The 22,622-nt window shown below is 40.4% G+C and overlaps 1 protein-coding gene across 1 annotated transcript in view; it reads left to right on the top strand.

The window, feature by feature from the left end:
* The window catches only part of si:dkey-288a3.2 (protein phosphatase 1 regulatory subunit 37), a 111,858-nt gene that overhangs the window by 24,648 nt on the left and 64,588 nt on the right, over window positions 1–22,622 (top strand). The window contains exons 3-7 of the mRNA XM_049596302.1: window positions 3,858–3,903; window positions 11,202–11,302; window positions 11,492–11,611; window positions 15,418–15,565; window positions 22,369–22,524. Of these exons, the coding sequence (XP_049452259.1) occupies window positions 3,858–3,903; window positions 11,202–11,302; window positions 11,492–11,611; window positions 15,418–15,565; window positions 22,369–22,524 (571 nt within the window). The remainder of the gene's footprint in view (window positions 1–3,857; window positions 3,904–11,201; window positions 11,303–11,491; window positions 11,612–15,417; window positions 15,566–22,368; window positions 22,525–22,622) is intronic.

Raw genomic sequence — 22,622 nt, 5'->3', positions numbered from 1 at the left:
GTTAGATCTGATGACAAGTTTATGATAAATCAAATAAGAAGCTGGAGTAGGTGTAATGTTGGGTAGGCAGCAAAGCCGTGTGTGCAGGGGTGTGGCACCAAATTCTAGTCTCTGTGGGCCCCCTGCCCTTCCTCTCTTGATCCAGGTTTCTTTCACGAACCTTTTGAATTTATCATTATTATTATTTTTTTAATCAGTTTGCTTGTTTCCTTTTGTTCTTTTTTTTGGAACCTTGATTTCCCTTTCTTGGTACTCACTCTACTCTAAAGACAAATCGCAGTGCAGGGGTGGACTAAACCATTTTGTGCTTTTAAGGAATGAGAGGGGCCTCAGAGAGCTTATATTATTTCTCTTATACGTTCAGTCTTTTAACTGCTTTATTCAGCCAATTTTGATGGAAATTAGAATTTGCAAACAAAACCAAGCTTTTCATTCCAGGCTTTTGGACGGCCCCCCTCCAATTGGGGCGCTGGGTAATCAGTTCAACTTTTCCCCCCTGACTATGACATGTGCTACAGAGCCAGAAAAGGCTAACATCAGTTTGACTGTTTAACAGCTGTTAATTGGGATCATGTCTGTGTGAACCTCTTAAGATGCATATCTGATCATTTACAGACATGTTATTTTCAAACTGGATGTATTCCTAAACAGACTTTTCAGAGCAGAGTGCAGTCACAGGGGCTTTCTTGTAGGACAATAGGTGCGCCCAATGACAGATAAACTGGGGTGTAATCTGGTGACCCTGGTCGATGTTCAGCTGTAACACTCCAAGGCTCTAATGGACACAAGTATATTTCATGGTCTAAAGGGATGAAAGGAACCTGAAGTCAATGACAGTGAGAGAGAATGGATCCAGCAATCAGGTTAGAGAGGCAGACCTGTAGTTTGGAGAGCTGTAAAGCCAACACAGAATATACTAGAATATTTTAGAATTTTTGCCATGTAAATGCAGGGTGGAGGTACAGAATAGGAGAATAGGAAAGAATAAAATCTAACTTCATAAATACACTGTGTTTCTTATGCAAAGGCAGAGAGCAGAAAAAACATCTCCATATCTTTGTTTCATAACCAAAACGGCAGCTTCCTAAGTTTTTTACATAGAATGGAAAAGACTGAGGTTCTAAAAATATATTTTAAAAAGTACTTGACTATTAAATAAAGAAACAAGTGACCAAATACAAAGTATTCTAATGCATATGTTGCTTGTGTTCAGTGATAATCGTGTAGGTAAAATGTATGGTTTTTTTTCCCTATGTGGCACATTTTTTGGATGAATATACGATCTTCCAAATAAAAGGATGAATATATTAATATCTGACTGATATTTTCCACATCCTTAGTAAAACTGCACAGCCTTTTATACATTCTGATATTCTGGAACAGCTATATTGTGCATACTTTTTTTTTATTTCCTCTTAATTAATATGCTTATTGTATGCTTTATCTATGTCCTTGTAAGAGCAGACGTACTTGGTAATAAATCTGATTCTGAAATATGAAGAAAAAAACAGAATTAGGCAGGAGACAGGCTAGATAAAAATGTGTGACAAAGATGTCAAATAAATCCACAGAATATTGCAATTTGTTTTATTTTTTGGATCAAATTCATTAAAAAAACAAAAACAAACAAACAAAAACAATCAATGAGGTGAAATTTTAGCTACACCCCCCCTTGTCTGAGCTCACAGCGATGGAAACTTGCTCTATTTATATAAAAGCACTGCATGTTAAAGCACACACACACACACACACACACACACACACACACACACACACACACACACACACATTCTCACCCTGTATAATTGTGTATATGTGCATGTAGACTCATTTGTGTGTTGATGTGTGTGTGTCTCTCAGTTAAGATGATTATGGGGGGAAATTCAACCACCTCTACCAATTACACACCAGCATCTTGTATACATAAACAGTGCAATTTATGTTCCATTGATCTGTCTAATTCTTTCAACAGGAACACATTATGGCCGCCGTCTTTTTGTCTCTTGCCTTGCTCTCCTCTCTGTGGCATGAGAGCCGAGCGGGGAAAGCCTTCCAAGTCCCTTTGTACTCCCCGTGTCCCTTTGAACAATGAATCATATTTAGCAAGGAGAGAGGAAACAAGGCGCCGCTCGCAAATAAGATGGCAGCAATTCAGTGAGCGAGCCAAGATAAGTCGGTGTAGGGGAGGCAGTCAGAAAGCCAGGGCTAGGCTGACATGATGGTTGTGACAGGGCTGACACAAGACTTTTTGGGGTACCTAAGCAGAGCTGGGCACCCCACACCCTGTTTACTTTTTGTTGAAAAACAAACCCAACGAAAAGAAACAGTAAATTACTGAAAGCTGGTAGCCCTTGAAATTGTGGTGTACTAAGCTCCCAAGAACCTGGGATTTCTCTTTGTAACTTAAAATGCTCATGTTTAAATAAGCAACAATCAAAGGTCAAGAGTTTAACAATCCAAAAGGCTGCTTCACTCTGACTGTGGGTGTGGTTTGATCAGATTTGAACTGTCATCACATTTTGATTGAAATGTTGATAAATCCTGATTACTGAACAGAAATATACAGACACCTTTTTTTTTCCAACTGCCAACTTCAAACCAGAGGAAAGCAAGAACAAAAAAACAAACACAGAAATCTCTCATATGAATTCTTCTCTTACTTTGTGTTCTTATAAGACCTCTTCACTCAAAGTAAGAAACTGATTAAGAAAATTATTTTTCATGCCCTTTAAAGCAAAATCAATATATTATTTTCTTTTGTATAAATGTGTAAAACAACAAGCTTCTACAATTAAAAGCATTTCAATAAAACCTCAGCAATATGTTAAGTACAATTCTCTTCCTGTGAAAACCACACATGAACACAGGGAAGCACAGAGACTTCATGTTTTTAATTTGCTCACTTTTGGGGCCCCCTGGTGGTTGTGGGTGGCCTCTAATTGATGCTTCCACTGAAGGATATTTGAAATTAATATTCAGTTTTTTACATTTGACAGTTGTCATGCTAAACATCTAAATATGTTGCAGAACTGGGTTTTTACTGGACAGTTCTTTGACACAACATTCCATCATCAGGCAACAGTCCTGATTTGAATTCACCCTGGTGAAATCTTGTCAGGGCAGCAGCTGTTGATCTCAACCTGCCCTATTCAGTAATAAGGTAAATATCAAATACAGTGCTACCCTTGAATATCCACATTAATAATGTTCTGGTCGCTGTCAGAGAGGAACCTCCATCAGGTCGGAGGTTAAGCATGCTTATGTAAAAAGGCCAAAATCAGCTCCACATTTAGCCCAACCCTACTCACAATGAATAATGATCCCATGTCACACAATCTCATTTTACCATCTATAAAAGGAATCTTAAAAACAATCCCTGTCTCCTTTCCCTGTTTTGCTTGTCAGTAGAAAAAAAAAAATCTGTGTTTTCCACCATCCGCACAAATCTGCCACCTCCGGTGATTGATGCAGTCAAATTAGATGTATGTGGAACACTGGCTCTGGCAAATGAACACATCAACTGATGACCAGCTGTTTCTAATTATTATACACTGGTTAATTAGGACGCCGTGTCACCATCAACGGCGGCGGTAAACTGTGTGAAATTCATAATTCATGCTCTGGCGTCCAATAAGCCTCCCTGATCAAACCGCTACAGTGTGGCATGGATGGAGAGGCCGTGCGGAAAGAGACTGGGGAGGGAGGATGGTGCACGGCTGGTGCCAAATATCTGTGTTTGTGTGTGTGTGTGTGTGTGTGTGTGTGTGTGCGTGTGCGTGTGCGTGTGTGTGTGTGTGTGTGTTCGCGCCTTTCCCTCACACCTCCTGCTTCTACCCCTCTTTCTGTCTCTCTCTCAGCAGGGTGTGTGTGTAGGTGGCAGTGTGAAATGTCTGGATCTCAAAGGTAAGCTGAACACCTCACTCTGTCATTATTAAATATGATTGAGGACTTTATGTGACATTCATGATAAACTGAATGATTTTGTTATGTTTTGCATTTTCTGTCTGAGTGTAATTATAGAAAGTAATTAATAAATTAATAAATACAATAAATAGAGAAATATATTTTTTATTTCAGAAAGACAGAAATAATAATTTATGACAAAACTAACTACGTGAGAATTTTTTGATGTAGAAATGTATATTTTTGACACATTTTAATATATTTCGGACACATACACACACAATGTCCAAAGATTTAGTCTTAAAGACCAAGCAAAGCATGTGAGTTTATTAAAATGACTGAGTGCATATGCATTGTTTTCTGCAGTTATTATTTATATGTGTTTATCAAAAACCCTGTGCAGTAATTCTACTGAAAATCTGTGATACGAACCTGAGTGGAGAAAACTGCTGGGTTGTCTTACAAAATGACACCAGCACTGGACTCTCTGGGCCAGGATAATTTTACTGTTCATGATGTAGTTTTAAATATTCAAGAATTTTCTAGAAACTTTTATGAGTGTCAATGTATGACAATATGTGAGACAACACAGGATAAGGCAGATATAGTAAGAAAGTGACACCAACAAAATGATTCAAACTATTTGATTTTCTAACCCAAACTGTAAACCCTGCCTTATCTTGAATTAAATTAACTAACTTAATCAGTTCCCAGTTTAAACCCTAACCCTAAATCCAAATCCTGATCCTAAACTAAATTTTCATTTAACATTTAGCCTTATAAATTTAACCCTAAACCCAGTACTTAAGAGAAATTTGCCTTGAATGAAACTAAACCTAATCTGAGTTCAAATCCATCCATCCATCCATTTTCGTAACTGCTTATTCTCTTGAGGGTCGCGGGGGGGCTGGAGCCTATCCCAGCTGACATTGGGCGAGAGGCAGGGTACACCCTGGACAGGTCGCCAGACTATCACAGGGCTGACACATAGAGGCAGACAACCATTCACGTTCACATTCACACCTACAGACAATTTAGAGTTAACAAATAACCTAGTCCCCAATCTGCATGTCTTTGGACTGTGGGAGGAAGCTGGAATACCCAGAGAAAACCCACGCTGACACGGGGAGAACATGCAAACTCCACACAGAAGGGCTCCCTCCTGGGATTGATCCAGGAACCCTCTTGCTGTGAGGCAACAGTGCTAACCACTACATCACCGTGCCGCCCCTTAGTTCAAATACTAACTCTAATTTCAAACAGCCTGTTGTAATTAATCAAATACTGGTGACAGATACTGATACAAAAAAGGCACCTTTCACAGCGATGTGATACGCTGTCGGGCGGTATCAGTTTATAACACTGCCCTGAACAATGTGATGTAAGGAGCTGGAAAGGCCCTATCTTGGACTGTCACCCAGGAGCATAATCCTTGTGTCCTGTGTAGAGCCAAACCATGATGTTTTTTTTTTTTTTTGAACATAACCATGTGCAGTTGTTGCACAAGGAAATTAACTTAAATACGAGGTGTTTTACCTACACTCTAAGTGTTTATTGAAAAAGACTGTATGCATCTAACAAACAGAAACTGTACATTTCCTGTGGAATAGGTGTAAACTGATTCCAGAATGTCAGCAACAGACACACAGGATACCTAGCACGTCATATGTAGACGTCAAAAATCCACTGAATAAGTGGTAATATGTGATGAGCTGGGAGTGAGAACATGTTGACCCCGCCTCTTGCCAAATGTCTGCTGGGACTTGCTCAGCCTCCCGCGACCCTGCAAAGGGTGACTGAGGGTAACTAATGGATGGATTAATTTAATGGTAGAATCACTCTTTAAAGTTGTGTTGCAGCCATTTAACAAATTAAATGGCATTTAACAAACTAAATGGCTGCTATACTATCATCTAGAGCTACTCTGAAAAGGTCATTGTAGTTTATTTTGAAAAGACACAATGCATGTAACGGGCCTAAATTGACACAGCATCCCGGTACATCAGCAACAGACGCAGGAGGCTGCACTGACCAAATGCCGATTATTGACGAGTTGGGATAAGAACGCGTTGCTTTGAACTGAATTTGATTTCAGCCTTAACATCAAAGTAAATCTAATCCAGTCAAAATTTTACCCTAAACCCAAATCCTTATCTAAATTTGATTGCAGCTCTTATATTAAATCAGACCTTACCCAGTTCAAATCACAACCCTAATCTTAATCCAAAACTAAATTTCATTAGTACATCAAACTAAATCTGATATTAGTTCAAATGTGTAAACCAAACTAAACTTGATTCTAGTTCTAATATGAAACTAAACCTTGTTACATGACACTGAACCTAATCTGAGCTCAAATCCTAAATCCAGACTCAGACTCAGTGACTCCAAAGTCAGCTCCTGTACAGGTGACCAGTGGACAGAGTGTCCTCACTTTGAAGGTCTTAGAACTCTGCCAGTTCTCAGAAGTATAGAAGTGCAGCAGCAGACACATCTGCATACAGCACCAGTGTAAAGTTGTGTGCAATGCCATGATGGGCGTCACTGTCGTCACGCACTGATGACATCTGACTGCGGGTGTCGCTGCCTTATTATCTTCCCGACGCAGGGCGGATTAGAAAAATGGGATTTCAGATGGCTCTCCCTTCCACTCCACACGCCCTCTGCCATCGCTGAGCTAAGTGATTATTGTTAAAACACAGGGAAAAAAAATCATTTTGGAAATAATTATGATAGTAATTATCATTTCCCCCTTCTTGGCCGGGGAGATAAGAATTAACCCAGGAGAGAGAGAGAGAGAGAAAGAGAGAGAGAGAGAGAGAGAGAGAGAGAGAGATTGAGTCTTTAAAGTCACATGGATTTGTTTGATCAGTCACCGTTTAATTTGGAGTGTGTCTCCTGATGAGAATTGGGAAGCAGGAGTAATCAGATTACTGATTCTTAACTGTAATTCCTCCAATGTGTTAACAAACACACATCAAGTATAAGATCGCTTTAAAAAGATATAGGGCATGAGGAGTGGCACACTGCTGTAATCAGATTACACAATGGTAACAGTGATCCCTGATAATCACTTATAAAAACACTGAAAAACAATAGGATTAGCAGTTGGATAACAAAAATAAAATAATGTTAAAGATAACCAAAAATATGAAACATGAAAGACAATAAGGAGAAACAAAAAAATCTTTGAACAAGAAGAGGTTAACTTCATATTTGTGCATGGTGACAGTGGAGCAAAAGTAACTCTAACTACTCTATCTGCTCACATTGTAGCGATGGTGAGGAACATAACTTTATTTATCCCATAGGAAATATTTGTGCCCAAGATACTCTCCATACACACTGTAGTACAATAAATAATACAAATAAAGTATACAGACTAGGGGTGTAACGGCACACAAAATCCAAGCTTTGGTACTTTGCTGAGTTTCATTTCAGTACATTTTAGGCACAGCAAGAAAAATCAGGAAGTCATATTTTTACTGTAACCATTACAGTGGTGAATATTTGTGCTTGCTATCACAACAATTTTGGCTGTATGAGTTTTCTAGGAGCTAACCTGACTGCCAAAGTTTAGCTATCAGACAGCTATTCTGCTGCCAAGGCTTTCTGGGTGGGATTTATGCTTTAGAATTTATGTGAGTACATCAGCTGTGTCTGAAATCATTCATTCATTCACCAGTCCCTACTCACTGTCAAGTGAGTTCAGTGTAGAGGACTATATAGTCAGCTCATCTGCAACATGAAAAAACACTTTCAGACACTACTCAGACATCATTGCTGTTGCACAATTAAAACATATCACACCTGGTTAACCATCCATAACAAATACTGACATGTACATTTGTGATAAAAACATAAAATTATCCCGAGTGTATTTCCCCAGATTAATAAATAACATTACAAAGTACTTTGTGGCTGTTTGTATTGTGTTGAGATGCACTGCTCTGCTCCCACTGAATATGGGCCTACTATTATAATGTTATATGTTGTTATAATGTTATATGCGTTAGGCCATTACGGCACAAATCAGAGCTAGTAGCGATTCAACTCGCTAACATTAGCTAGCGTTATTAGCCCTACTCTGTACAGTAACTGTGAGGCACTAGAGAAGATCAACTGCCAATTTATTTTTATCTCTCTGGGGACTGACGACGACACATGAAACTGACTGTTTATTACACGGCAAAGAAACTGGTTAAACACGCTTCAACATGCTTGGTTAGTGACTATTAGTTGTACACTACTTTTCAGGGTGCATTGTGGGATACTTTGAGTCCACTATATAGGATATAATAATTCCCACTATACATTCCGACAGCACTACAAAATGCAACTCACTATATAGTGGACTGTAGTGAGTAATTTCGGACACAGACGTTGACCTAACTAGATTTATTAACATGTTGCATGAGTAATTATTTGGGTTACAGGGCAAACCAAACCAGAGAAAGTCTCCTACTGAGCTGAACATCCTGCACCCAATGGTTCCAACCAAACAGACTGACCCTCACACCCTAACATGCATACTATAAATACTAAAATAAAGCAGAAAAATAAAGAAAGAGTTCAGTACATGGTACAAAACAGTGTGTGACAAACACAGTAGAAGAGTAGGGCACAAGTTAGTTCCAAAAGAAAAGTTCCAACTTTAAAGCATTGTACAAGAAGCAACTATATTAATATATGTAAAATGTAAAAAGTGCACAAAAAGGTGCATCAGTGTCATTATGTGTCATATATTACAAATTACAAGAGTCCTTTTTGCACAGAGATCATGCTGTAGAGTCGCTACAAAGTTACCTCCTTATGCTGCCTTTGCATTTTTACACAGGGCCAAACAACAGCAGCATCATTCCGGTGCAGTGTTTGATTTTAGACAGCATGCCGGCATCATCCATCCAGCCATCCATCCATCTTCTAACCGCTTATCCTCTTGAGGATCGCAGGGGGGGCTGGAGCCTATCCCAGCTGACATTGGGACAACATATAATTTTGTTATAGATTTTTTTGACTATTTTACAAAAAAAAGAAAAAATAAACATAATGGAGAAGGGTTTATATTTTGTCAGGGCATAAATAGTAAATGGCACTGTTTTTAATTTAACACAGGCATATTGTCAAGGTGGCAATCACTCATAAGGGGCCCATTCTTAACCCAACACATTGTTGGGGCCCACTCTCCCCCACCTCACTGGCCCCAGTGCAACTGCACTGCCTGCACTGTCTATATGTATGCCCCTGGGTATATGAAAGTATGATACTAGATACAGATACTGTGTGATACTAATCCCTAGTCAGTGTCAGGCATCAGGCAGTAGGAGACAAGTAATATCACAAAGTAAAAATAATCAATAACATGTTAAAGTCCTGCATTCAAAATTTGATTGAGTAGCAGATAATACTTAAAGTATATGTTAAGTATTATAATACTTAAAGTTTCAGTAAAAGTACATAATAAATATGGTATCAAAAGTAAAGGCACAAATCATTATTACTGTATATTATACTGTCTCATTATATCTGCTGATACATTTACATCTAAGCAGCCTCTTAAAGTCAAAGCTTGTCAAGGTGGAGCTTTTGACATCTGTATATATTGTTGGGTTGTTTAATCAATTATAATTCTTCACACGTCATAATATTATCAAATGTTTTGAAGGATGGAGAGGCATCAGATGAAAACACTCTAGTAAGTGTTTAGTGTCTAGGTAAATAATTTGTAAATGTAAATAATTTGCCCTCTGGGTACTGTTAAATAAGGATACATTGTTTGTACATATTTATGCATTGTTATACATCACACACACACACACACACACACACACACACACACGCACCTGCACACGCACACACACACACACACACACACGTGCACATATCCTTGTGAGGACGCTGATTGACACAATGCGTCCCCTAACCTAAGGAACTGTTCATTATTTGTAAGCAGGAAGGGGTGGTGCAAAAAGGGGGCGGCAAACCTTGGTGATTTTCCAAATTTTGGTGATAATTTTTGGAGAAAAAATGTAACAATTTTTAAAGAAAACATGGATTCCATAATCAGATCTGATAGAGTAGTGATATTTCATCAAAATCACTTTAATCTGCGTCTCCTTTAAAATGAAAAAAAAAAAAAAAAAGTTTGCACAGACTAACCAGTATGCATGACGAGTGAAAAACTAAGGCTTTTTTCAACTTCAGGATTTAGTCTTCAACTTTTAACTTTCAAATACAACATCTGTACGACATCTATTGCACGTCTGTCCGTCCTGGAAGAGGGATCCCTCCTCAGTTGCTCTTCTTGAGGTTTCTACCGGGTTTTTTTCCCCGTTAAAGGGTTTTTTTTGGGGAGTTTTTCCTTATCCGCTGCGAGGGTCATAAGGACAGAGGGATGTCGTATGCTGTAAAGCCCTGTGAGGCAAATTGTGATTTGTGATATTGGGCTGTATAAATAAAATTGATTGATTGATTGATTGATTGATTGAAATATCAAATATCAAAGGGTAAGTTATAAAAATTTACTAACTAATTGATGGTGAAGACAGGATCATGTATATTCCTCCAGTCACTCAGGGACACTCAAGGGAAAATGTTTGTAGCTATGGGGAGGGTCACACCCCAGCCAACCCCTCCTCTGATAAGTACAAAAAAAAGTCCCTTACCTTAACCATCACAACTAAATACCTTACCCTAACCCTTACCCTAACCTACACCCTAACTGTAACCTGAACCCTGAAACACACACACACACACACACACACACACACACACACACACACACACACACACACATAACAACAACAACAACAACAATAATAATAATTATTATTATTGTTATTATTATTATATTGATACATTGGCTCTTTCCACATTCACAGTGACTTTGAGGTAAGGTAATTAAACTACATTTTGAGGTGTTGACAGTTCAGTTGCTGTATGCAGTACATTCTTTTATTGATTCCAGTGATGTGCAGGCAGTCAGTAATCAATGGATACTCGAGCATTCACATCTTGGAAGTCCAATCATGAAAAAGTGCATTTTGTTCCTTCTAACAGGTGCTGTCATTATTTCTCTTTCTCTGTTTCTCATTAAATCTCACAACTTTATTAAAAGAAAACATACACATGCTCACAGATAAACTTTGCCCATAAAGGAAGTTGTTTTGTCGTGATTTTTTGCTGAAATGTTCATTTCAAGAAAAAAAAAGGATAAAGCGCATTTAGAGCCGTGCAATTTCGTCTGTTAGCAAACAGCCTCCCAATTATCTTCCGTTTGATTGCTTGCCTCTATCAAGGTGAGCGATTAGACCACCGCTCCTGTGAAGCTCTGGAAGTCGTTCTGAAATCGCTGCACTTTGATTTCATCAATCTGCAGGCAGCCCAACTGGAAGAAAATGTGAGTTTTATGAGCAAAACTTATTTTCCTCATCTTCGCTCTTCCAATACAGTTTCATATTCAGGCCTTCCCCTGTATCAGATTAGAGGCTATTTTTTTTCTTTCCAAAAGAACTTCATAACATTCCTGTCAAATTTGGGGCCTTGCTTTCTTCATTTTTTTTCTCCCCACCATTTTTTTCTCTTCCAGGGAGCATCATCCTTGCTGGATATGATTTTGTACTATGAATCTACAACCCATCTTGACATTTCTGACAACAGCAGTATGGGAACATTGTGTTGGAGGGCCCTCGCTCATTTGATAAAGCAGGTTGGCTGACGCAGTGGAATAGTAATCTTTTCTTGTAGGCTTTCTCTGGGGGATAATGTACATCCTAGAAAGTGAGTTTGTTGCACGTTACATGGTTTGAAGATGCAGGGCAGAGCAAACAGGGTGAGAAGTTCTCCCACTGCGAACACCGGCATAAACACATCAAAACACACACATAGCATTACTGTGGCATCACAGATAGCATTAGCAGGCATAACTGATTAGCTGTGGGGTGAGAAACAATCAGTCCAAATGTTACCACTGACTGACTTTCGTGTCTGTGTGATCAAAGCGGGACAGGATGAGGAACACAATGTAAGGACTCTGAGCATGACTTTGAGTTAAGATTATTTTGTCAAAATAAGGAATCTTTCTCTGTGCCAACCGTCGAGGAGTTCTTGAAATAAACTTACTTTTAAACAGTTTTCACTGCTTTGGTATCTTCAGTTCTTTGGCATTGTAATCTGATGCTTGTTAAGAGAACTGACGTGCTTTGTCAAATTGGCAAACTACTTTAGGAAAGCAGTTTTCTATTTTGTGAGTTCATGTGACCAAGATGAAATTCATGTCTGGAGGGCAACGCACTCAGGTCTCACTGTCCAGGTTGTTCTCACTTCCAATTCCTCAAATACCACCACTTTGTCAGTGATGTTGGCATCAGAAACCGACACAGAGAGGCACCTGTCACAGCAGTTTGATATGCACCAGATGTGTCAGTTTTAGAGGCAGCAGGCAGCAACTTGTCAAATACCAATGCTTTGTCAGTGGACGCTGGTAGTGATACACACTGGGAGTGTGTACCAATGCTGCCAACTACCATAATATATATTGAAAAGCATTCTATTTCATGTCTCCATCTGCATGTGGGCCATCACGATAAGAGTATGCAGGCATAGTATGATGTTGATTCCATTACAGAAGAGACTTGATGATCACTAAATTTAGGTGGGGAAAAAAGTGGACATATCGATCAGTATCCATCAAATGAGTTGTTATATATCAGCATATTGGATATTGGCAAAAAAAAAACAACAATATTGTGCATCCCTAATAAAGGGTGAGAAAGTCTGTATAAGGTGGGCAGGAGGGAAGGTGGAAGGTCCAACAAACTCCAAACTTTTACTGGGAAGTCTGCTGTTTATTTCCCATGTGAATATTAAGACAAACCACAATGTTTTGTTTTTTTCTGAACCTAAGCACATGCTTGTGTTGCCTTAACCTAAAAATGAAGTATTTTTTCCTGTGCTAAGAGTTTATTTTGAGAAAGACTGTATGCATGTAACAATCATAAACTGACACACTGTCCATGAACATCCAGAACAGATGCAGGAGGGTACCTAGCCAGTCACATTTATATGTGTAAGGCCACTGGCAAGCTGATGGTATTTGACTTTATTTATTTGCATTGGGATGAGAATGTGATGCACTGTTACATTTGATTACTTTTATCCCAAATATATTTGGATGTAACTCCTTTATAATCACCAACATTTTGATTAGTAGCTGTAATTTAATTACATATTTTTTTCGCAGTAATTGTAACTGATTACAATTAGCTGCATTTATTTTTAAAATGTATTACGTGACTGGTTGAGAAGGGTCTGGCTGCAGAACTCTGGCTCAGACCCCACCTCCGCTGCTGGGACCCATCTCCTTTGCTCCGACCCATGCTGTCCCTACCCCCCTAATGCGGAATTTATACGGCGTGGCTACAGCATAGGCTCCATGTCAGTGCAGAGCCTATGCCATAACCCACGCCATAGCCTACGCCGTAGCCTACGCCGTAGCCTGATATGCAACTCCCCTGAAATTTAACTACACGTCGTGGCGACACAAGCTATGTTTCCATCCAAAAGTGATTTGAATCATTGGGAAATGAGCATTAAAAGAAATATGAATCCTGTGTGTTTCCATTAAGTGTATGGACTTTGGTGAAAACTACGAACTTGTACGAATTTTCTGCAGAACTGGAAACAAAACAAGTCTCGCATTTTTCTTCTTCTACATTTTCTGGCGGTTGGCAACCAGCTTGTAAATGCGTTACCGCCTTCCCGACCCGGAGTGTGGATGTCACCATGGAGAGAGGTGTGCTACGTCAGACTTAATTCGAACATAACTGTTTCCATCCCCCATTTTGCGAATCAACATTTTTTCGAATCAACCAAAACCCAGCTAATGGGAGCGTATTTTAGTTTGTGCGAATCAAGGGATTTTAATTTGAATTTTGGCGTTTCCATCATAATTTTCCGATGTGATACTTCTAGATGCGCATCTAAACAGGCTGATGGAAACATGACTACAGACCTGTCTATTTTTGTGAGCTGATCCATTTCCCTAAGTGGAAATGAAGCTTTTATTTACTTTCATTTCACAGATAAACAATAAATTGTAAAGACAATAAAGCCTCCACAAAAATAGCATTTTAAGTTTTGTAACAATTTGTCCCTCAGGGACTTATTGTACTTTGTGGGATTTATCCTGGCTTCATATGAGCAGAGGAATCTCCGCTTGTCGCTAGGCTAATTCATGCAAAGTTAAATGACATAGGCTTGTGTTAATAATGTTAGCATGTTGTATTTCTTTGGAAAACGTACTAAGTATGACATTTGCTTCGGTGAATGGTGTAAGTTGTAATGGACCCAAATTATGCACTGTTATTATTGTTAATTGTTGCTGTTGTCCTTGGTTTTATATGAGAAGAGAAAAAGTTCGCTGGCCGCTAGGCTAATTTATACAATCTAAAATGCCATAGGCTTGTGCTAATAGCGTCAGCATGTTGTATTTGTGGAGAAAATGTGTCCAAATAAAGACAAGTGCTTTGTCTGTGAATGCTGTGAGTTAAAGTGAAGCTTGTACTTGTGTGGTGTGTTTTGAATCAACTACACTTCACAGCAGCACTTCACAAAAACCTCTGCCGCTGAATAGTGTTTTAGAGGTGTAACTGCAGAGTGACAAAGACAGACCACTGCACAAGTATAATTGCTCACAACGGCGTAGGCAAACTTGCATAGGTGACGTGTGTAGGCAATGTGCGTAGGCGACGTGTAGGCGACGTGCGTAGGCTACAGTGTAGGGTCTGTTGCATAACTATAAATCCTGCTTAAGAGTCAATCGCATGCTTTAATGAAAGCGGGACAGGGAAAGATATCAGCCAATCACATTGCTGTATTGATGGGAGTGCACTCTGCCATAAACTAAGTTGATGTTGTGATAGTGTGCATGTTTGAAGTGTGTGAAAACGCCATTTTAAACCTTATCCATTCATTAATTCATTCATTAAACTTTTTAAGTGATTTTCTGACCAAAGTTCACTAGTGACAGGACGGTTAACAATATAAGGTTAATATTTCGATGTAACTGTACAAAGGTAGGTCAGTAACATTCACATTAAGTGGAAAATAACTTTTACGAACCACGTGAGTTTGCTAATGCTAATGCTAATGTTAGTTTAAAGCAGTTGATGGTGACATTAAGATGTAGATGTGCTGCATGATTTACAACACCAGGTGGTGCTTGTGAGTAAGCGCTATCTCAAACATCCTACAGTACTGACCTGACTGTCCTATCAATCAGGCGTATTTTGTAATTCCTCCTGATTTCTCTTAAGTGTTTGGTGACAGACAGGAGTGTCATATCACTACTACCTTTTTATACTTTGACAAACCTGAATGACACTGAAGCTTTTTTCTCCACCATACATTGTTCTTTCTTCACTTTAGGACAGATTAGGCACTCCTTTACACTTTGTGTAGTTTATTTGTGTGTTCATTTAATTTAATTCATTTTTACATGTATATGTGTTTCAGAGTGTGCGTCTGTCCAGACTGGATGTGTGTAATGTTCCCATGGTTGACTACCCAGCCCAGTCTCTAGCTAATGCTCTGCTGACCAGCCAGCTCACAGTGTTGCACCTGCACAATGCCCAGCTCAGCGGCATGCCGCTATACACACTGGGTATGACACACACACGCACACACACACACACACACACACACACACACACACACACACACACACACGCACGCACGCAGACACACACACACACACACACACACACACACACATGCATGCACATTTACAAATACATGTTAGCATGTATGAATTTCCAGTCCATGCTTGCACACAAAAATGATTTAACACACTCATAAATTAGTAATATTCAGAGTGCTTAGTGTGGGAAAATTGCTTGTGTGTGTGTGTGTGTGTGTGTGTGTGTGTGTGTGTGGGCGGGGGAGGGGGAGGGGGCGGGGGGGCTGTCCTATGGCCAGCAGGACCAGATTTTGACCTGTGACCCTCTCTGCAGGTCTGGACCCGGATTACAGGCCTAATCTCTTACCTGTCACTTTACACACCGCTGCACACATCTATAAAGGCTCTGGCAGCCAGGACACACACACACACACACACACGTATATTCACTAAACACTTTGGAGACATGTTTAGTCTCTTGAACAAAAATATACACTGAGAGACACATATTAAGCTCACATGCCACCACAAAAACATATATACATACACACTAACGCACACAGAGAATGCCCTGTGGGGTCACTATGAAGTCCCATTTTTATGCAGAACTAAACAACAGTGGCATCATTCTGCTCCAGTGTGTGACTTTAGACAGCATGCTAGCATCATGGAACCAAAAGATGTGTGATGGTCTTGTTTAACCACCACAGCGTCGGCCTCTCATGTGACATATAACAGATATGTCAGCAGTGCTTTATTAACATGGCAGTGACAATCATTTACTGTCTCTGTTATATGGCAGCTTATGTCGTTCTCTGCTAGGAGGGTAAAGAGCTCCTTGACCTCATTGTTTTCCCAAATTGAGGACATTTTCGGCTGCTGTTTTTCGTCTTTTTGCAAATCTCCTGTGGTGGGTTGCACATATAATATGTTGTCAAAATGTTACACCCATGCTGCCCATGATCCCGTCCTGTCGGCTGTCCTGTTTAGACAGACAGCGTTTCGGCACTGTTACTACCTCCCATAGTGGCTTAAAGGCACTATGGTACCTTATGTACAGAATGGTGGGGGCATAATGGTGTGAGATTCCCACTTTGAACAGGCAGTGTAAAAGGGGCTACAGATTGGCTGCTGGTTTAGAATCAAGAAGGATTATAAGGGAGTGAAAATTAGAATATGACACCCACATCCCACACAAATACATAACTGGTTGTGTGTACACACATATAAATCTACTCATCACAGGGCAAACACAACACTCAGAGGAGAGCACTCAGAGTGCTGTACATGGATGGACACGCGCACACACGCACACACACACACACACACACACACACACAAACATGGACAATCTGAGCATTATAAGGCCAAAAACAACACGCACACACAGAACAAAATACAAAATACAAAAATCACAATCCTTTTTTTTTTGTTTTTGTTTTTTTTTAATCTTGTCCTTCATCAAAAGTCATGGTTTAATAATCCCTGTACCTCTGGGACAAAAAGATCTGTGAACACAACCTCTCATCTCCTCTCAGTTGGGAGCAGAGAAAGGACCAAATGGACGCAGTATGTTGCCCACTCTTCTCGACAGCAACTTGTTCCTTCAACATTTTCAGCCATTTCCTGGATCTCTTTGATATTTTAGGGTCTCACAATCCACCTCCTCCTTCCCTGCTTGTCTCAACCCACCCCATCCTCTCTGCCTAGAGCAAGCCCACCACCACCTCCCCTTCTTCCCTCCTGGTGGGGGGTCCCGGCTGAGGATCATTGCCTTCGATCGGAGGGGCCTCTGATTGCGGGATTTGGCGCTTGTGGTGGACTCGACCAGATCAATCCCACCGATTCCACCATTTGGTTCCCACTGTGCCTGATGACAATGTTGGCATTCCACATGCAGCCCAACAAGCTTGATCAAATCTGCAGCATCGATCTGGATGCAAGGGCAGTGAGGGCCCAGGCAATAAGGACAGATGTGTACAGCAGTACAGTACACATTACTCAAATACACAGGGAATACCCACAACACACACATAAATACAAGATATCTCTCCAAAACACTATAAAAGACGTGATAAGGTACCATAATGAAAAAACCCTTACAATGGTAAACACAATGATATTTTGAAGAGAGGGCCTTGAAAGTTGACAGGTGTTGTGTAAGGTCCCCTGTGCTGACAAGTCACAACTCTGGCGTCAACAATGGCTCGTTTATGTTAGAATGGTGAAGGAGTGCCACTTGATCTTCACCACAGTAATTGCAGGAGGTGGCGAGTCCTGCTGTGCTCTCGTTTTCATGCTCAAGTTCACTCGCCATCTGTCAATCACTGTGACAACCTGGAGGCCCCATGTTTGACAGTCAGAGGACATACTTGTACGATGCATCCTATCTAATATCAATTTTAAACAATCTATGTGTCCTAATTGAGGGTGGGGGGTCCATACCAGTACAATCTAGTCCTCATCACTACTGTCTCCTTTGTTGTTCAGAGGTTATGCCTGCGATTATTTTTCCTCCTTCCAGTGAGGATCTTCCTCAGTTGTGTGCAACATGGGGGAGCTTTACATTATCCCTGTGAAAAGGACCTTAATAATAATAATAATAATAATAATAACAATAACAATAACAATAATAATAATAAAATAATAATAATAATGCATTTTATTTAAAAAGCAAAAGGTACAGTCAATGTTAAAGTGCATAGGCCAGTTTGAACAGGTGGGTTTTGAGATGGGATTTGAAGGATGTTATGCTGCTGAACTGTCAAATGTGTGGAGGTAGGGAGTTCCAGAGCCTGGGGGCAGTGCAGCTGAAAGCCCTGGCACCCATGGTGCTGAGGCGTGAGGTGGGGATGGTCAGGAGACCAGCAGAGGAAGAGCGCAGGGAGTGGGAGGGGGTGTACTCCCGGAGGAGGTCAGAGAGATAGGTGGGGGCTAGGTTATGGAGGGCTTTGAAAGTGAGCAGAAGGTTTTTGTAATCAATCCGGTACTGAACAGGGAGCCATTGTAGTTGGATGAGAATGGGGGTGGTGTGGTCAGATGATTTGGTGCGGGTGATGATCCGGGCAGCAGAGTTTTGGATGACTTGAAGCCTGTTGATGAGATTGGTGGGAAGGCCAGAGAGTACTGCATTGCAATAGACAATACAGAATGTAACAAAGGCGTGGACCACGACGTAAGTGCTGAACTGGGACAGTGATGGGCAGAGTCTGGAAATGTTCTGGAGGTGGAGGAATGTGGTCCAGGTAATATTTTTTATGTGTGGTTCTAATGAAAGATTGCTGTCCAGGATGACACCGAGGCTTTTGATGTGGCTGGAGAAGGGGACAGGGAAGTTATCAATGATGATGTGAGGGATGTGTCTTTGGATTTTGGCCAGGGTGTTTTTGTTGTTGATGAGCAGGGCCACGTTTTGCCTCCGTTGAGCTTCAGGAAGTTCCTGCTCATCCAACTCCTGATGTCCTCAAGGCAGATGATGAGGGAGGTGGGAGGGAGGGCAGTGGAGGGTTTGGTGGAGATGTAGACCTGTGTGTCATCTGCATAGCAGTGGAAATGAACACCATGGTGATGGAAGATTATGCTCAGGGGAATGAGGTAGATGATGAATAAAAGTGGACCCAATACTGACCCCTAGGGGACACTCAGTGAAACAGCAGAGCAGCTCAACCTGTGGTTCCTCATCTGGACAAACTATTGTCTATCAGTAAGATATAATGTGAAGCACGGAAGTGCAACACCAGTGATCCCTATTTCAGCCATGCGTTCCAGGAGTAATGGGTGGGAGATGGTATCGAACACAGCACTGAGATCAAGGAGGATAAGGATGGTGAGCAGTCCAGAGTCAGCTGCACGGAGGAGGTCACTGGTGAGTTTTACCAGGGCTGTTTCAGTGCTGTGTTTTGGGAGGAAACCAGAATGGAAGGGTTCGTGGAGGTCGTTTGCGTCGAGGTGGGACTGAAGTTGAGCAGCAACCACCTTCTCCAGGATTTTGGATATGAAGGGGAGGTTCGAGATTGGCCTGTAGTGGTTAACGTCAGCTGGGTCGGCACCGGGTTTTTTTGAGGGTGGGTGTCATTGCAGCCAGTTTGAGGGTGGGGGGGTACAGTTTCAGAGGTAAGGGAGGAGTTGATTATTGCAGTGATCATGGGGGACACAGATGGCAGGCAGGCTTTGAGGAGAGTAGTTGGGAAGCAATCAAGCTGACAGGTGGTTGGTTTTGCTTTGTGAGATGAGTTCAGAGATGGATTCTTCTGAAGCAGGGGTGAAGTTGGAGAGGGGGCTGATGAGTGGTTGGCCTGTTGGAACCGACCAGGGCGGGTCCTTTAAGGAGGTGAATGAAGACTGCAGCTGTATGTGGATGGTGTTGATTTCGTTAATGAAGAAGTCCAGAAAGGCAGAGCACTGATCAGTAGAAGTGTTGGGGGGAGGGTTTTAGGAGGTTGGAATAGGTGGCTGGCTGTTGTGAAGAGGGTTCTGGTATCTTTGGCAGTACTAATGAGGTTGTAGTAGTATGAGGATTTGGTTGATGTTTCTGTTTCTGAAGGTGATAGTCCTATGCTCTTTAATTTTGGATTGTGAGGCATGAACCTCAAACAGAACAACTTTATGACCAGAAACAGGGAACTCAGTGGCAGAGAGATTAGAGGGAAAGATACCAGTGCAACAGATTAAGTGAAGTGTATGACCCTTGTTATGTGCTGGGAGATTGACATACAGATGGAGCCACTTCAAATTTACGTTCCGTGACAGGTCCCTGTCGTCACCTGGCCGGGCTCGTAGCTTTAATGAGATCCCCCGCGATGACGTAGAGAATACTGGGCCGACTAGTAACGCCCCTAACTTTAATTTGTAGAAACCAGTTACAGTGGTCTGTCTATCCACCAGGATTTTTGTATGAATTTTTTATGTTTTATTTCCAAAACTTTGTCCCTATATATATTGTACCATATGTAAAGGTCACATATCTAGTAAAATGACTGTAAATTTTTATATTGTATTTTCAGACTGTTTTGGAATGTTTTTCCTCTCCCAAAATTTGTCACTACTGAAACATATAGTATACATACATACATACATACATACATATATACAAACATATAGTTACACACTGATTTTCAGACTTTGGAAGATATTTATTTAAAAAATGATGGGAGTCATGGGAGAATGGGAGAAGTCATCATGAGAGAATAGGTAATACATCGTCACTGTCGATGTCTGAACTACCACATAAAAGTGACATTTTACAATTTTTCACATTATAAACTAAAAAAATGATTTTGTCTCTTAATTAATGTTAATGTTATTTTAAAATTTAAGTCTCTTAATGAACAAGTTTTTCGAAACGATTTAAGTATTTTTTTTAGTTTAGTTTATTTAGTTATTTTCAGAACGTTTCTCATTATTCTGAGAGACTAACTCAATATTTTCAGATCAGGAGACCTGGGCCAATTGTAACAACATTTTAGGTTTTCCTAACTAACTAATGTGTTTATAACACTGATGCTGCAGCAGATAAAGGTGGTCATTTTAATAACTTAAATACTACTGGGTGGCTTATTGTAACCTGTAATAATATAACCTAGCAACAAATTTATATTATTGTACAAAAGTACTGTAACTAATGGGCTAAACTAATAGGTCTGTAGTCAATCAAAGAAAATCTTGGTTGACTAAAGTCGTATATAATCTTCAACTAATCGATTAGTCGTGAGAAAAAAAATCTGCACGTTATTTTTACTTCTGCGGTGGTGTCTGTGTCATTCTGCAGTTACACCTCCAAAACACTAGTCGGCGGTGGAGGACTGTTAAGTGCTGTAAAGTTTAGTTCAAATCAAACTTTATTTATATAGTTGATACAAAACACACATTAAATATGGCTTAATAGAGACAATTACAAACACAAGTAGGCAAATTGGCTTCACTATAAATCGCAGCATTGACAGACAAACACTTGTCTTTATCTGGGCACATTTCCCCACCAATACAACATGCTACCGTTATTAGCACAAGTCTATGGCATTTTACATTGTATAAATTAGCCTAGCATCTAGCGAGCTTTTCCTCTTCTCATAAAACCAGGGACAACAGCAACATGTAACTAAGGTAACGGCACTTAATGTGGCTCCATTACAGCTCACAAGGTTCACTGACAAAACAACTGTCTTATACTGGACACGTTTTCCAAACAAATACAACATGCTAACATTATTAGCACCAGCCTATGGCATTTTACATTGTATAAATTAGCCTAGCAGCTAGCGGAGATTTCCTCTGCTCATACGAAGCCAGGATAATTCCCTAAGTATAAATCCCTAAAGGATATATCACACACTAGAATTAAAATGCTACTTTAGTGGAGGCTTTACTGTCCTCACAATTTATTGTTTCTTATCTGTGAAATACAAGTAAATTCAAGCTTTGTTTCCACTGAGGGAAATGACGTTGGTACACAGAAACTGACAGGAGGTCTGCGTCACCTCGACGCTGAGCTAGGGTGGGCAAGTTCAACTTTCTGTCAACACCCCCATTTTCACAGGTAACTTAGCCTGTCCCTCCTGCTGCAGGAAATAATGGATTAATCCTGGAAAGCTGTTGATGTAGCATTTTTCTCCTTATGAAAGTAACACAGCGATTATTCGACCAGTGAGAATTTACACGAATGATAAAGTCACACAACACATTTGCTAGTATTTGTCTTGCAGCGTACAAACCAATAGAGAAGTTTGAGGAGACTAATTGTACTTTAAGGGAGTAACTTTCCTGATCCTCTCTTCTGTTGCTGCTTGTAGTTGGCGCACTGAAGTCAAACAAGGCTTTGCAAGAGCTCTACCTTACCAACAACCTGCTGAACAGCTACCAGGATGCCCTGCAGCTAGGAGACCTGCTACGCTACAACACCACTTTACACACACTGGAGCTCAGCAGCAATGCTGTGGCAGATGCTGGTAGGACGTTCATCTAGAACAAAAAGTGTACATTTATTCAAAGATGTGCAGGGCAAAATTTGATATCTAAAAAGTCATGTCCTGCTGGCCTACATCAA

The sequence above is a fragment of the Epinephelus fuscoguttatus genome, linkage group LG14, assembly GCF_011397635.1.
Source record: "Epinephelus fuscoguttatus linkage group LG14, E.fuscoguttatus.final_Chr_v1".
NCBI classification, from domain to species: Eukaryota; Metazoa; Chordata; class Actinopteri; order Perciformes; family Serranidae; genus Epinephelus; species Epinephelus fuscoguttatus.
The sequence above is the reverse complement of the archived record's forward strand: the minus strand, read 5'-3'. Positions and strand labels throughout refer to the sequence as shown.